Source organism: Leptosomus discolor, chromosome 1, assembly GCF_034619465.1.
Source record: "Leptosomus discolor isolate bLepDis1 chromosome 1, bLepDis1.hap2, whole genome shotgun sequence".
Lineage (NCBI taxonomy): Eukaryota > Metazoa > Chordata > Aves > Leptosomiformes > Leptosomidae > Leptosomus > Leptosomus discolor.
In genome coordinates, this window is record NC_141391.1 from 166,616,744 (window position 1) to 166,634,091 (window position 17,348).

General features: G+C 37.2%; 1 protein-coding gene across 5 annotated transcripts in view; it reads left to right on the plus strand.

The window, feature by feature from the left end:
- ANKS1B (ankyrin repeat and sterile alpha motif domain containing 1B) overlaps positions 1-17,348 on the plus strand; it is a 452,709-nt gene that overhangs the window by 166,502 nt on the left and 268,859 nt on the right. For 4 of the 5 annotated variants that reach the window (XM_086470670.1, XM_086470683.1, XM_086470690.1 and 1 more), the window contains exons 11-12: positions 2,031-2,167; positions 16,704-16,860. In XM_086470670.1, coding sequence (XP_086326796.1) covers positions 2,031-2,167; positions 16,704-16,860 — 294 coding nt within the window. Of the gene's footprint in view, positions 1-2,030; positions 2,168-16,703; positions 16,885-17,348 lie in introns of all 5 variants that reach the window. The other variant, XM_086470676.1, reaches the window with a different exon arrangement.

The window sequence follows — 17,348 nt, forward strand, 5'->3', positions numbered from 1 at the left end:
TGGCACCCAAGTTCTTCCGTGTCAGGGATGTTATTATGAGGATTCATCTTATGTTCCTGTCTAAGGCTGCGTAAAAATTGATTCATCGTATTAACACACATGTATTACTTTCTGAATTAAATTAATTCAGATCCAAGATTTCTATGCACACTTGTGATGATTCAGGAAGAGCCCTTCTATGTGTTAAGATTGAATACCTACAGGACTGGCAGTTTTGATGAGATGTTTTTTCAAAAAAGTTGGAATTGTCTCTTTCTGTGACAGGGAGGGTTCACTCTGTCAGATGTCAGGTAACATCTGAGGTTATCTACAGGATGTCTCCATTTTGGATGTTTGTCAATCTGCCCCTTGAACATTTGTTTACACTTTCATTAAGTGTAACAGTATTGCTGAAACATTCCAGCCTGATAGTTGCTTTAGAAGAACAGTTTGTTGGTCTGTATTTGACTAGAAACTTTAAGACCTCATCTAGATGTGTAGAGTTTCTGCAGGGAGTATTTCTTAGAATCATCCATGCTATGAAAATACCTGTAAGTTGGAAAGGCCATAAAGTTTACATTCTTGCAGCTATTCCTCTTTATCCTACGCTAATGTAACTGGGTGTTTCGTTCCTTTTGATATCTCTGTTACACTTTCAAGAATTCTTTCAGGTCAGTAGTAATGAGAGGGAGAAGCTTCTTTCATTGCTTTCATGGGGGCATTTGCGACTTGTGCAGATGGAGGAGCTTATGTGTGTTTCTGTAGAAGTTGCTTAGGCAAAAATTCTCCAGCTTACAGCACTGAAGCTGCTTTTGTTTATTTGGAGTTTGGGTTTTCCTGGAGTGGGTTTGCCCACAGAATGAAATCACATATTGGAGAACCACCTCAATTACAAATAAATGAGTTTTCTTCTGTGAACTCTGCAGGCTGTCAGCTGAGGCCCACAGACATGAGATTTGAATGTAATCATTGTCTTAATGCAGAGCTGCAGGTGTTATACCACATTTAGGAACATGAAACACATGTCTTTGTGACCCACAAAGAAAGGTACTCTGTAAATTCACAGAGGCTGTAAAGACAACCATAACCATGGTAGGCAATGGTACTTTCCCCAGAATCTGAAATAAAGCATTTCTTTAATAACGCAATTCTAAAGGCATGAAGTAATGTGGAGCTTTTGACATCCTGCTAAGTTATTCTGGTGCTTGGTTACCATTACAGCTGGGAAGCTATGCTTTATTTCATAGTCCCCTCTATCCACTTACCAGATTTTCACTAATTTTACTTTACATTGTTCAAATGGCATTAAGAACATTTAGAGAAGATAAGAATGATATTTATTTAAAATCCCTTTAAATCTTTCACAGTGCCAAAAAAAGGTAACAGCATCACAAAATATGTCTGAACACCAGTTTCCCATGTACCTGCAGGTATGTAGACATTTTTAAGCCAGATGTCGGTTATCTAGCTGAGATACCCCTAGAAAGGTATCTACTGCAGTGCAGAGCTCTATGGAGGATAAAAATTTCATCTGAGAAGCTGAGTATATTTTTATGTAATTAATACTTGCTGATCAGTTACATTGCTCACATTGCCCAGGAAAGTTGTCACTGATGGCTATTAGCATGCTTTAAGTCAAGTGTGTGTCTATATAACTTCTTGAACTTGGTCATATGTTTTAGGATTTTCCAGGATAAGATATGATTTGCATTATAAAACTCCCTTTCAGGATACCCTCGTTATAGTAATAGTACTTGGATTCACAATCAGTAATTCAGGGTAACGAAAGTAAAATATGTGTGTTTGGTTTGTGCCTCATTTTATTTAGGTATTAAGAGAGTGCTATATCCTGCCTTAACATAGAAAGAATGTATCAGCTGACAAAATAAGTTTAGGTATGTAATATATTGCTTACCATATACATTTAAATGATAATAGGTTTTGTAAGTTGAAATAGTGTTCTGAGTAACATTCTGTTTTCAAAATACTTTTTTTATTTTAAAATGTATGAAGTGTTTGTAAGTTCACATAAATGCTATTTTTGTTCACAGACAATGCAGCTCAGGTAGCAATTACCACACCAGGATCTGGTAACCGTAGAAACAGCTCTACAGGCCCAACACCTGACTGTTCTCCTCCATCACCAGACACTGCACTTAAAAACATAGTGAAAGTTATACGTCCTCAGGTAGGTGATCACCATAAGCATCCTCTTATTAGTTGTATTTTTCATTTTAAAAGCAAGCTGTAATGCATGTATTCTAAGAGGATGTTGTCACTATACACATATGAATACGTCACAGATAAAAAGAACACAAAATAATTTTTGTACTTAGGAAGCAATCTTGATAGCAGGAGAAGACAGAATATTTTGTGAATGCGCCCAACAATGTACAGAGAGATACCAGTCTTTTTTTCTTATAGCACTAATGATGAATGAAGTCTTTATGTAATATTTTATATTTTTATCTACTATTAGTTTTCTTCCAAGTTTATGTTCTGTTTTTATCAGTATTAATTCCCTGTTTCTTTTTCAGATTTTCTTTCCTCTTTCTGTATCTCTGTTTACATGGTCCCATGTTTCATACCTTCCTTAATTTACCTTCTTGTATAGCATTGCTTCTCGACTTTCATCCTTCCTAACTATATGTATTTCTAATAGTGTTTGTTAAACAAGAGGCTTTATGCATGGAAAACTTGAGTGCCCCTTGTAATTCTTTAAGGAATACATCCTTTTAAAATAAAAGCTTTAAATAAATAAATCTTAGAATTTGATTCTCTATTATAGAGATAATCAGCATAGAGGAGTTTATTTTAGAATCACAGGATCATAGGATAACACAGATCAGAAGAAACTTAGAAACTTTAGGGGATTATCTAGTTCCCCACTTAAAAAGGCACGACATTAAGTGTGTCAAAGCTAGCTGTGACAACTACACACTGAATTTACTTATTGTGAAACTTTTTGGTGTGAACCAAAAGAACTATTTTTCCCCTACCAATTATTGGGTTCAAATGCAGCCATCTGTTCTTCATTGCTGAGCTGATCTCTGCAACTGAGGCACTTTGATGCTAGTGGATGTAGGCTTTCTATCATCAGTATGTTGCTGGCATTTATTTTACTTGAGAAGTAAACTGGTGGGTGCATGATATTTTGGTAGAAATTATATAGGGCAGATTGTTTTGGTGCCATCCAAGTGAGCGTGCTACAGCGATGGAGGTGGATTTTCTTTTCAGTACATGTTGGAGCACACAGCTCAGAAGGTCTTGCAGAATTAAAGGTAATTACTAGGTGCACCTGCCATTTCTTTCTAGGAACCATTGGTTTCCTATGGCTGACACTGCCAATGCACAGTAATTCTAATGACTGGCTGGTGCAGGCCATCCCTCCTTGACACTACAGTAGTTTCGGTTCCACATCCTAGTTTAAATCTAGATTGCAGGGGGTCTAACATAACAGCTTCTTCTTTTCTCTTTTTATGGTTATTTCATGTTTTGCTTGTTCTTGTAGTCTCCCTGTCCCTCCCACCCTACATCAGTATGGGCTGAAATTCCTTCTTTCCTCTAAGCTGTTTTTTATAGTAGGCGGCAAGCAAACAGAAAGGTATTAGATTATTGTTGGAACAAGCTGTTGTGTGATAACTTATTGAAAATAGCATTTTGAAAGCTGTTTCCATCATGATATTGCCAACAGATGGACCCAGAACACTGAATGGTGATGTTCTCCTGCTAGTTAACTCTGAATGGATTCAGCAGATTCTGGGGAGCTATTTTCAAATTTAAATCATACCATTTACTGACTCCCAGTATTCTCGTTGTTCTGCAGAACAAAAGCTTGCTGTGCGATATATATGATCAGAATGTTACCACATTTGCTAAAACGTCTCTCATGTGGCCTTATATGTGGTGTACTTCCTATGCAGAAAACAAAAGCAGAAAGGAACATGTAGGCTACTTCTTAATGTATGTTGTAAATCTATGCTCTAATACACGAGAAGTTGGATACACTATAGCATTCAGATCCCATTATGCTTCTCCTTTCTACATGTGTTTTATGCACATTCCTTCAGCATTATTCCTTTTCTTTGTTTCTGTTGCTTACCTAATCACCTCCCCCCAAGATCTCAACCCAAGAATTTAGACAAAGAAGTTGTAGATATTTGCAATGTGATGTTTGCAAACCATTAGTGTTAATTCTGCCTGCATATTTAATTCCTTTATTCCATGCCTGCTGCATTCAATTACATGGCAAGCTCTTTGAAGGTTAACACAATGGGATTCTATTCTTGACCGACCTCTCACTGCTCATGTAAAACTAATGAATAGTGTTACACAATGCATGCAAAATAATTAACTTTCTGTTGTCTGCCAGTGCCTCTTTGCACTTTTCTAGCAAAACAAACAGATTCTAAACAGACCTAAAACAGGGATCATATGAATTTCCAAAACAGCTGTCACTCCTTTCCTTTTTTCATATGTCTTGTGCATTCAGCACAGGAAAGTTCCAGTGAGAGGCAGAATGAGAAACTCTTCAGCAGCTAGTTTTGCACTAAGGAGGCTTTGGTATCTGGGATGAAACTGCCAGGGAAGTCCAGCCTTTCAACTCATATTATTATTTTCATTTATAGCCTTACTTATCTTTCCTAGAGGGTTGTGCATATAACAGTTTACCTGCAGTGAGGAGGATCAGCGTGTTTCTGTGTAAGCAGCAGCAGAGGGGACCAAAGATTCCTTCCTCCCACCAGTCTGGTTAGGGCAGGCTGTGGCAGAGAGCAGAAGAGAGTAACCTGGTGAACTGAGTTTGAAGGCAGAGGTGGGGGTCATTCTGCCTCCCGTTTTCTTTGGCCTTTTCTTTCTAAGACTGCATGCCAGCTCACATGATGGCAGTGCATATACATGCTTCAGCACATGACAGATTTTGAAGGTGTTTGTGTGAATGTGAGGTTTGGCACAGCACAGTGGCCTCTCCTCTCTCTGTTCCAGACATCACATACCAAATGCAGCTGGTGGGGAATCCTGTCAGCTACACCTCTAGGTGGGGTCCCTGAAGAGGAGGGAGGCTGTGATGCTGCACTGCCAGCCCATGGGGTGAAAGTATCACAGCTGGGAAGTGTGAGACAGGAACAATCTCATAGACAAAGTACAAATCCCAAGGGCTCTGGGTCAGGGACAGTTAAGGGATTCCTCAAGAGTGCACTCAAAACTTTATTGTCTTTTTCCTTCTAGTATTCTCTTAACCTGTCCCTAATTATTCCCCTTATATAAAGAAAAATACCATCACAAAACCTGGCTGGCGTTTTCTATTTTCCCCCACCCTTTCACTCACTTTTCTTGAAATTTATCATTTCTTCAATTAATTATGATGAATTTTGAGGTGAGAAACCTGCAGTTTGTTGTGACCCTACCACTCGTTCCTTATGAGATGCCATTGCTCTCTAAAATCTGTCTAAAGCTCTCTTTGGATATGTCTCAACTGTTCAATTCTGTGTACTATTACTAAAGCTGAAGCCTATTTTGACTGAAATGGTGTATCTCCCTGGCACAGTGCAGCACTCTGGAGAGATGCTAACTGAGATCTCAGAAGCAGTATTAGGTTCAGCACCACAGTGCCACCCACCTCTGCTGCTTCTAGTCCTGAAGCTAGCACACTTAACAGTAATTCAGGGATTTGAGTACTCTTTTATTTGTGCACCTTAATTATGGCTTGTACCTCTGGCCCGGAATTTTGCAGACATATCTTGTTTTCACATTTTCACAGGGTCAGTCTCTGAAAAAGAGGGTTTGTTGAAAAGTTACATATATGCAGATAAGAAATAAACAGAACTTAGTTCAAGGTTTGAATCACTTGGATCATTTTTTTTCCAGATTGTCCAGAGAAGTCTTAGTAAGTTTTTAATTCATTAATTGCTAATTAGTGAAGACTTTGAGAAAGTAATAGTTTCAAGTTAAAGACATATGCTTCTCTGAAGTACACTAGCAGCACATGGGAGAAAAAATGAGAGGTGGTGGGAGACCAAGTAGGTTAATGAGTTAACTAAAGTCCTCTGAAACTTTAGGTTCTCTTTCAAGTTTTGAATTAGTTACATTAACACATATAGTAAAATATAACTTAGCTTATAAGACTGGAATTTGAGAAAGTGATAGTAAAATTGAGTTTGTCCTACCACAATTTCAGTCTGGGTGAAGCCTGAACAAAATTGGGCCACATGCAACACTTTGTGCATTTTTGTATTAGCCACTCAATTTAATAAGAATCTCCTTCCTTATTTATTTGTTCAGCTCCATTTGAGGGAGAAAAAGCAGCTTTTTTCCTAAGAGACTGCTTCTTTTGCCAGTGCTATTCACCTGTGGGTCATTGGCCAATTCTCGTAAAACTGAATTCTGACCTTTTAAATTCTTTATTAAATGCAATCCGGCGTTTGCATGTTCTCGTCTTGTCTTTCTAAGATATGTTTCAATCAATAGGTTCAACTTTTGATGTCTAAATGTGGATTATTTAAAAGTGACTTGGAATTTATCTATCATGAATTAGTATTTTCCCCATTTTATGTGAGTAAACCAACTCCCTAAGAGTATTGTTTCAGTGATATAAAGAGGGCTTCTGGTAGAAAGACAAAGGAATAGAGAATTTCAGTGTCACTGACATAATGAAATTTCATCATCTCATTCTTGCTGGTTTTATTGCTAAGATGTGCAATAATCTATTAATTATAATATGGTAGGGTTTTTTTTCTTGTGAGTTTGGATGTGATGTTTTTTCATTAGTCATAATTTTTTCTATTTATCTTTTTTAACCTCTTTAAACAAAGTCACAATTCCATCTTTGGTTCATCGTTCCTCTGGCTAAGACATCTAGCAATAAAATAGAAGATAATAGTTTAAACATTAGAGAGCAAAAAAAGTTGTCTCATTTTTCTGCAAGTGGTAGTAGAATCCTGCAGGACATCTGCAGCCTCTGATAGGTCTATCCCACTTTTATGGGCTACCAGGTGGCCTTGCCTAATCTACAACTACATTGTGCATGCGCAGTGAGCCTGGCGTAGAAGTAGTTCACCTAGGCATAGGGACTGTGACATTCCACTCCCTATAGCAGCCTGGACATGAATAGACAGACCAGCCATAGGAGAGATGTACTCCAGAGCCTCTCTAGTTGACCAAAAAAGTTATAGTAATTTACTTTCAAGGAAATTATATATTATCCATTTTGCAGTTAGATGCAGAAATTACTTTGAATAAAAAACCAAAAAACAACAAACAAACAAACAAACAAATCTTCGGGGCAGCTCTGGAAAATCACAGTTCCAGAAAATAAATTTTCAGAATAATTGTTCTATAAACAAAATTTTCAAGTGGATTTATGTCACTATTTCCCCACGGTTAAAAATAACCCTATGGCTACTGCAGTGCCCTTAGTTCTTCCCAAATGAAATACATCCCTTGTCACACTTAGCTTGAGGTGGCACATGTCTATCTCTGCAAACTAGTGAAATCCTCACTGCAGGCTGTTGCACCAGTGCACAAATGCATGAGAACTCTGTGATGCATGTACTGAACTTGTCTTGCAACACAAAAAATCTGCTTTGTTACATTTTACCATAAACAGGAAGGCTGGAGAACACAGTTATGCAATACATTCTCACCACTCACTTTCTGAATGAGATGACAGGACAGCTGGGGTGTGAGGACCTTCTTTCTCCTAGGAACTGCTTTCTGTGCTCAGCCCAAGTTACAACATGCTCAGCCAGGCAGGGAATAACCAGGAAAATCACCGTGGAGAAATACTGTGCAGGCACGCTGTGCTTCCTCTTCAGGTGCACGGTTCTTTTCTGATATGTTTTAGTGCTGGACTTTGTGCAACCATGTGCAGTGTCCATGCTCAGCACAAGACGCAAACAAGACTTAAAAAAGACTTTACTGAGAGTTATGATTTTTGTGGGGTATGAAACCTGTCATGTCCAAGGTAAAAGCCACCCCTGTGTGAATGATTTTATGAAGTTCTGGAAGGTGTTGCGTGTTTGAAAGGCGCTGAGCATTCCCAAACCCCACTAAAATAAAGATGTATTTTACAGTCCACAGATGGGCAGTTTTAGGACTCATCATTAGTGTGCCTGGTCTGCAGATTTCTCCTGTGTTATGTATTGTTTCCAAGGTTGCATATATCCGTTAGGGCTGCAAGCACTTTAAAGTGGTTTACAGCAGTCAGTGACCTTGATTCTAGGTATAGAGATGTATTTCAGAAAATTCTCTGTATATTTTTGTTTGTAAACCTTCTAAAGTGTCTGTGCAAATCTACTGCACACAGTTTGATATCTTCTCGTTCCAATGATGTTGAAATGAATAAACAAACAAACAGATAAATAAAGCTCCTAAATAGACCTTAAAAAAAAAAGGAAAACAAAGAAGTAAAAGATTCACTGTCAATGCCATTAAGATGTGGTTAGCAATACATCTGCGTGTGACTGAAAATAGGACAGGTATTGTGCAATTCTGTTATTCTGAAATACTGAGTACCAATTACAAAAAAAAAGGTTACGATTTTTTCATTATTCCCGCCCCCCCCCCCCCCCCCCACTGTATTACCACAGAATTAGCGGGTAGAAGACATGTAACAGCTCCAGAGGAGGATATTTTAAACAAATTTCCTTAGAGCATAATGGATACTCTGTGACTACTTAATAACAACATTAACCAAAATATTATTAAAGAGACGCATTGTAAAAATCTCCTTTGACAAGTAACTATAAAACACAATTCTATTTAGATTATTTTAATTTGAGCTGAGATAATATGAAAACATAAACATATCTAACCAATATACAGTACTAATGAAAATAGCAAACAGTGTGTGTGAGTGCATTTAATTACAGTTCAACAGGATACTAAAGCACAAGTATAAATTAAAGCAGAAGAATACTCTTTATTGTCAGGAGTGTTATGTTTTTAGAATATCACTTCTACATGCATATGTTTTCTTGGTTGAAGTTGGTTGCTTACCTGGAGAGATTCTCTAGGTTGTTTTTTTCTGATTCAATGTAAACACAAATCGTGCAGAAGAACAGAACATTTTTCATATTTGAACTTGTAACAGACCAAACTGATGAAATACAGAGCATAAAGATAGTTCAGATACTGAAAGGTAGGTATGAACATCTACATCAGTAAAATAAGCTTCTGAGCTCTGGAAGGTTGTCATCTACACAGTCCTAGCTATAGTTTTGTTCCTGTACCATTCTCTCTTTCCAAAAGTATCCACTGTCAGGCCTGATTGATTTGGAATCTGAAAAAGCAAAGGACCATTCCTAGTAGGAAACTCTGCTTTGAAGACCCTGTTCTGAAGGCTAAAGAAATTTAATAGTAGAGATGTGAACCAGTCCATGCCATTTGCCCTGCCCTAGTACATATAATGCTTGGAAACAGAATCTGGAAGATTAAAGCCTTACCTATAGTGCTTTGATGGGTATCTCACCAGATTCATAGCATTTTTGCTTTGTTTCTGTGAGGTACTGCACAGTTTGAGCACCTTAGTTATTGAATAATCCTTTATTATCATCCGAAAATGCACCCCATTTTCACACATGCATGCTTTCTGTAGCATGCAACTTAAAGAACAGCCATCACCACCTTGACCCTTAAAAATTTGTAGTATACAAATATAACAATGTAAGCAATTTTCGTAATCTGTAGGTCAAAATGGGATGTTGCTAACAACTGGAAGCTGAGCTTTTTTTTGAAGAAAATGGCCTTATATCCATTTTCCAGCTGTTTCAGTGAAAATAACCCTGTTTTTTAACCTTTGAAAGTTAAAAACATTTTATTGCTGAGGAATAAGACATTTCTCTTATTTATCAAATTTCTCTCCTGCAATTTGGAGCTCATTTCAAGCAATTTTTTTCCAGGACAGAAATAATGGTGTATCTTCAAAATTTGGTCACATCTGTCAAAGAGGGAAACCACTACAATGATGTTACCATTTTTAGTGTTCAGGACTGCTATACCTCACGGCCCAGAGCTGCAACACGTTTGCAATTAAAATGAAAGTAGAAGCCAAGGAAATTAGAAGCTGAGAGAAAATCTGTTTTTTCCCTTATCTATTCCCAGTCTGATTTGTCATCTGAGTTAAGAGCAGAGGTGGAAGATGGAAGCAAGTAGCAACCCTCTGACCTTTAATTACATACTCCAGTGGAGGGCTCCTAAAGGAGGAACTGGTATAACATGCACAGAGAACAGAACCACAGGAACAGAAATCGCTGAGGATATATGGTACCTAGAGTCACATTGCGTGGCTTCCTAACCACAGGCTACAGGAAAGAGCTCTGTGTCTGTGCCGTCCTTGAGTGTGTCACGAACAGCAAAATGATCTAAGTACGCTGATGGGCCATGAGATTACTGTGAAGAAGTGTGCACTTGCTGTTCATGCAGGATGCAAAAGGTGTCTTTCTCTAAATTAAAAATCAGTCAAACAGAAATTTCTGGGACTTTGGCACTGTGATGCCATTAAAATTGAATTTAGTTTTAAAATGCATTATGCTTTTAGTAATGAAAAGGATCTACAGTTAATAAACAGTGAAACCATTTAGTTTGCTCTTTTTTTTTTTTTTTTTTCCTTTTTCTTTTTGTTCTTTTCCTTTTTTAAATTCTCATGAGCTTGTAAGGACCCTGTTGTGGCTGCTTGGGATATATTTGTTGTCAGCCACTGTGTAATTTCTGCCTTCTGCTCTTAAACTAAATTAAGATGTTGAGAAGTAAAAACAAGAATGTCAAGATGGGTGCTGGAACTGCTTATATTTTAATTGTAGTCATAGTTTAACATGAGGTGCTATGAAACGAAAAGAGAGAAATATTGCCTTATCAAAAAGACAATGTGTCTTCAGCTTGTTTAACGTGGTATTTTGAGGCTTGACAGAATAATTGATTCAGGAGTCTAGTAATAGTTCACTGGAGTCTTTCACTCCTGGGTGACATAGACAAATCAAACCCAGATCCGTTGTAATCTCCAGTTTTTGCAGTTTCAAGGCTACTTGATCATCTTGGTTCAGATCCCATAAATCAAATAACTCTTGCAGCAGCATTGACTGATCAGGCCTGCTGGTTTCTGCAGATCAAAACTGAGGTACTGGAGACAGGAGTAAATGAAGAAGCCTGTCCTCTCACTGTTTTTTACACTGTTTTTTCACAGCTTTGGCTGTGCTTTACCAAGAAAATTATGAATGTTATAGGATTCTATGTAAGTGTACCCAAGCAAAAGAGACAAAGATAGAAACAGAGATGGTATGTCAGGATGTTGAGGAAGAGGACAGAGACTAAGAAACTGTAAAAGTGATGTGAAAGTTGTATTTGAAAAGGAGGACAGAGGTTAAAATTGTATACATTGAAGGATAATGAGAGGGATGTAGCGACAGATAAAGTTAGTGGGAAACAGGACCATTAGGGAGTTCATTTGAGAGACCTTGATGACAAAACTACAGAAAAAGTAGAGAAGTAAGCTTTGGAAGACCAAGTAGAACTGGAATCAGCTAGGATACTGTGAAGGGTGTTTTAGAATAAAATAAGTATTGGAGGGAATATAACAGTAGATAAGAGAAAATTGAGAAAAAGAAAGGGGTGAAAGGGAAAATGAGTTTGTAGAAATAGAACAGGATCTTAAGAAAGAAGGAAGCTAGAGAAATGAAAATTTCTGAAGTAGGAGCAAATTGATCAGAGAATGAGAAGAATGGAATCATCTGGGCAGGTACCAAAATGAGGGACTTATGCTGCCACATGGCTGCACTTACACTGTGTTATATATGTTAGATGAGCTTGGGGGAAGGGGCTACAGACACTTACTTTCTTTGCTTACTCTGCATTTCATGTGCTAGCTAGAATTTGAGAATGTGGGTTCAGTTCTCTATTTTATCATACATTTTCTGCATGGTATAATGCAACTGAAACCACTTTTTACACCATGTAGGACAGCTGGAATTTGGCTAGGTTTACCAAATGCAGAATTTCCTCAGGCACATTGGTTCTCAGTGATTTGATGAAGCACACACCTGTCCCTTCTGAGAGCCCTATACCCTAGTTCAATATCTGTAAAGTAAGGCTAACAGCTCTGCCGTAGTGCAGAGGAGTGTTGTGAGAATTAATTCTTTAAAGACTGTAATGATGTTATATTCATAAATCCCAAAGATAAAGAAGGCGGAGTCACAAACTTGTATTGCAGAGTACTTCAAAGCAGAAGAAATATTTTGATCTTAAATTGAGAAAGGGATTTTTGCCCTACTCCCTCTGCTAAATGTTATGAGAAAGATTTGAATGATCCCTTACATGCTCGTAGTGTTACATGGGAGTCATTGTAGCATTACAGGATTTGCATGCATCTTCCATTCATAGAAGCATTGAGTAAGTCCTTGCTTGTCTTTTTACTAGAAGGGCAATTCAGCATGTGTATTTTGATGCCTGTCCTGTTTTCCAGTGTTCATAGTGGTATCTTTCCTTGATACATATTCACTGCTGACTTAACATAAAAATAGTCTTATTAAACCTGATTTGAAAGTTATCTTTATATCTTTAAAGATTTTTATTGATATATTTTTGCTTTTGCATTGTTGATAAGGTTTCTTCATTAGCCTGATTTGATATGCTATTTTAGGACAGTCTAGGGTTTTCTAGGTCAGTATTATGACAGTTGAAATAACAGTAATAAAGAAACATTTTAAAGTAAACAAAATCAGTCATTAAAAAGATTTAGACATAACAAGTAAATTAAATATGTGAATGTAATTAATAAAGAAAATGTGCTTAAGGACAAATCTGCATGTGGCTCTGTAGCTTACATACTGGCATGAAGTTAAGCCATAAGTATGCTACACTTTCACAAGAGATATCTAAATGTGTCCAGACCTTCTGAGTAATATGAGGAAGACATGCAATGACTGACAAAGCTGCCATTGGTACAAAGAACGAAGGACGCATCATCTCTTTGGGACAGAGTTTTGTGTTTGTACAATCTCCACAGCTGTAAAACCTTGACCCCTGACTACATTTCCTGAACGTTACGGTATTCCATATAGTAAATAATCTTAGAATTTTTCAGGACCTAGCTTGAGAGATCTTGGTAATTTAGAAGTGACTTTGGCAGATATAATCCAGGAAACGAAGGTACAAGGCTCCAGTAAGTGACTTGTTAATTGCTGGCTACACATTCTGCCAGAAAGGCTAGAATTTGACTCCAGTTTCTAACAAATTAAGTAAGGTTTCTAGACTGTGTCTACGTGTGAGCGAGAGAATCAATTTGGGACTAAAACTCCTATGCTCTATATAAGCATCTCTGTCTGATTTGGATATCTCATCTCCCATCATTCTCGGGAGAGATACACGATTCAATTTCGTTGCCTAAAGATAGGTATCTAGTGTCATTCGAGGTGCCATAAAGGTGTCTTTGACATGCAGATGGAGTCTGTCAGGTGTGATGTAGTGCATATGTAGGGGAGACCTGCATTCTTCTGAATGGCAGTTGGAGTCCAAGTGGGATGCCCCAAGGAATCTCCAGTGATGGCAGATACCTGCATTAAGGCAAGTGAACTAATACCAAGGCGACTAGGGTGAGGTGAATTGTTCTCTGGACTCTATTGCTTGCATTGACTAGATCTCAATTGACTGTAATTGAAGCTTAAATATCTACTGTAGGTGTAAATAGCTATGCTGTAAATTTAGTTAACTAAATCTAGAACTGAATTTGATCTTAACTGTAGAAAAAAATAAGTATTTTTCTACAGTTTTTGTGAAAACTGTACTTTAGAGAGATATAGGAAGAGGTATGCAGTCAACACAAACTGGTTTAGTGCATCTCTCTTAGCATATATTAATGAACAATTTACATACTTTAGCAACACAACATTTTACAGAACCCAGCAAAGGTGCAAAAGGCTCCTCTAGTTAGCTACAAAAGCTCAGTTGATAGATTCCTGTGTAATTATGTAAGAAATTATTGGCACATGTTGACAGGTGGACCTTGTTAACTCCAAACAATATAGCAGAAGTGTTATGGTGTAGAGTACTAGAGGCTGTGTGAGGTTCTGTAGAGAATCCTTAGATTGCAAAGACATATTAAACAGAGATATATTTCTCTGAATTAATAATAGTAATATCAAAGCCCAAAATAATATAGGAGGTGTTTTGTATCACCCAGACCAGCAGATGGTTGCGTGTTATCACGAACAAACAGAAAACGTGTTTCTAGCTTCCATAATAATCTTTGAAAATCACTCTAGACTCTATCACTAACCCATGTCTCCAGAGCAAATCATAGCTATTTATTGACGGACACGTTTTTAGAATCTGTGAGCATTTGTAAACTAAAGTGTTTTTTTTTAAAAAAAAAGCTTTGGAACAGTTTGGGATTTTTTTGGTTTCTTTCTCCACTGCTTCCATCCCCGTGAGCTTGCAAATTTTTTTTGTGAAACTTTTTAAAGATGATAGAGTAGCTTGTAATGCATAGTGAACCAGCTGATCAGCCTTAAGTTATTAAAAGACCATATAATGTATCAGATGGTGCTATTCTGGCTCCAAGAAAGGGAATCATAATCGAAGCAGTGGCTGGAGACCTGACTGGACAGAGGCCAGAGCAGTTGCTTTGGAACCTACTTGGAAAGATATAGTTGGGCCATTCCAGCTGCCCTTTTAGGTAGGAATCGTCTCAGTTTAAGAATAACCAGAGATCCCGCACATTATGTTACTGGAAGTGTCAACTTTTCAACGCAGAAGCTGAAGTCCTGCAAAACCACAAAGACATCATTGCTTGGGAAAGGGCCAGAAACATGTTTCTAAATGAGCAGTGGTGTCTTTCAGTTTTAGAAATAATTAGGTCATTGATTAATTTGTTGTCTAGCAAGAATGTACAGTTTAGGTTTAATTAATACACATGAATATTTTTGATCTGATCAGAGAATTATTTTGGCTCAGGTCCCAAACAATGACTTTTAGCCACTGTTTGATGTTGGAGTATGTCCCTGTTCATTGAACAATCCCATGAAATTACTAGCCTTAGGAGTCAATCTTTCAAAGCAGAAGCTGTTTTAAGTGTTAAAGAATGTAAATCCCCTCAATAGACCATAGATAAGTTCCAGGTGAATGCCCAAATTTACCTTTTGCAATTTTTCTGTTTTAACAGGACAGAGCTAATTCACAGGACAGAGTTAATTCACATGGTGCCCAACACAACTTTAACAAACAATCAACGTTATATGGACCTAAGTCTATCTATTTTTTTGATGGACATTCCAATAGAAAGAGTGAATTTTTAGTGAAAACAGTCTGATTCTGTATTTGTAACACAAACATTGCAGGACTGATAACCTAAAATGAAATAGACCACAAACAAAATTGAAAATTACTCCACTGGGATAAATTGTATTTTAAGAGCAGTTCTAAGTAAGGGATGGTGAATACCTTCATGATCCAAGGAAGATCTTATTGTTCCCAGGGTAATAATTTGGTCTTGACACTAATAAGTAGCAAATTCTTGACCTTTCCAAATATTCTGACCTGTTAAGCCTGACAGGCTAAAATGAGAAGAGTTAAAGCCCTCTTTACTCTTTTTCTATCTGCTTTTCACAGCTTTAGTTGTCTAAGGCAGCAGTTCCTGAGATGTTTGTCACTGTCGTGAAATATAGACAGCTATACACCTGGATGCAGGGCCTCCTCTCTATTTTTGGAGGAGGCGTTAAGTGTTTGAAGTCATTGGTCTTGAAGCAGCACGGAGCATTGTGGGGCTGGGTTTTTTGAGTATGGAGCCAGACTATTTCGCATGGCATGGCAAACTATCAATGGTCTGTGGCTTATAGTCCATGACAGCAACCACTAAGTTTGTTAGTAAGTAGTGCAGTGCAATGGGAAGAGATCCATGTAGTGAAAAAGTTGTTGCTGACCCGGTGATCGCACTATATAGATTTCACTGGTTTTAATTTGGGCTAGCTTTGGTGTTGTCCTATGGTCGAAAGGCCACAAGGAGTTCAAGCATGTTTTGTACAATCCTGGGATGTATCTTATGGTGCAGATCCATCTCAAAGGAATAAGTTTCTCATGCTCTGAAGCTGCTCTGCAACCTAAAGCACAGCTATTAAGTGGGGTCAGTTTAGAGGTTCACTTCAAAAGTAAATGTTTGATACAAACTAGTATCAAGTTTCTCACTATTATGTGAAAACTCATGAAGAAAGTTTGATTTTCATGTATGTTTTTTTTTAAAACTGACACTTTTCGCCTAAACTTTTAGACATTTCAGTCTTTGAATATTTAAGGCAGCCCTTCATAAATTGCATAAACAGCAGAGGGTTGCTTTCCAGTGATGAGTGCTTGGTATTGTTTTGTAAATTTCATTATACAGGCATCAGCAGTCTAATTGTTTTGCAAGATGTACACAGCAATGCAGCTGATGAAGAGCTCCCTTTCTTATGAAAAGATGATTGCAATTATTATATGCAAGGCTATAAATCCCTATTTTATTTTGAATTAAATTGATTAGAATGAAGACATGCATTTTTTCTAATAAAGATTAATCCAAATTTTTGAAGGAAATTATCTCTACATGCCACAGCTTGTTATATGAAATGATTTTTACTAATATAACCTTTGAGCCAAAACATATCAGTAAAAAGAGAGAAACCCTAGGTAAATTTATTAAATGTCAAGTGATGAAAAATCTACAAAAAGTCTGTATTTTTCACTCCAAACTTCTATTTTTCTTGTAGCCCAAGCAGCGCACATCAATAGTATCTTCTCTGGAATTTCACCGAATGAATCACAGCCACAATTATTTTGAAATCAACTCATCCATTGGCTGTACAAGTTTTATTTCTACTCCTGCAATCAGTCCAGCTAATTATTCCTTTGGATCTCTGGAATGCAGTGTTCAAGAGAGAGAACTTCCAGGTATAAAAAAAAAATAAAAGCTTACTTTACCTATTATAGAAGATTTATAAAACTATAGGTCTGTGAGTTTAAGTTGGAATGCTGTTGTCTTTGGTGGTGAAATACATTTATCATAAATACACAAAACTATTCCTTTTTTTTTTTTCTACTGGCCAATGTTGTATTTTGAATAAACCAAACTTTGTTTTACAGAAATGCCTAGAATTTAGGTATTGTAGTTTTTGAAATTATGATGATTCAGGTGCACATCTACTTTCATTATTGTGTAGTTAGCATACTTTAATATGAATTTTAAGTTGGAAAAATGTGATTAGAAATCATTATGTAACCATCAGTAAAGATGATGAAGGGAAGATTTCTAAGTAACCTGACATTGTTTCTGCAGTAGTAATGGGATTAATTAAAGCAAAGTTTTAATATATTACTGTAATGATAAGAATTTAATAGAGTGATAGTGTGGTTGT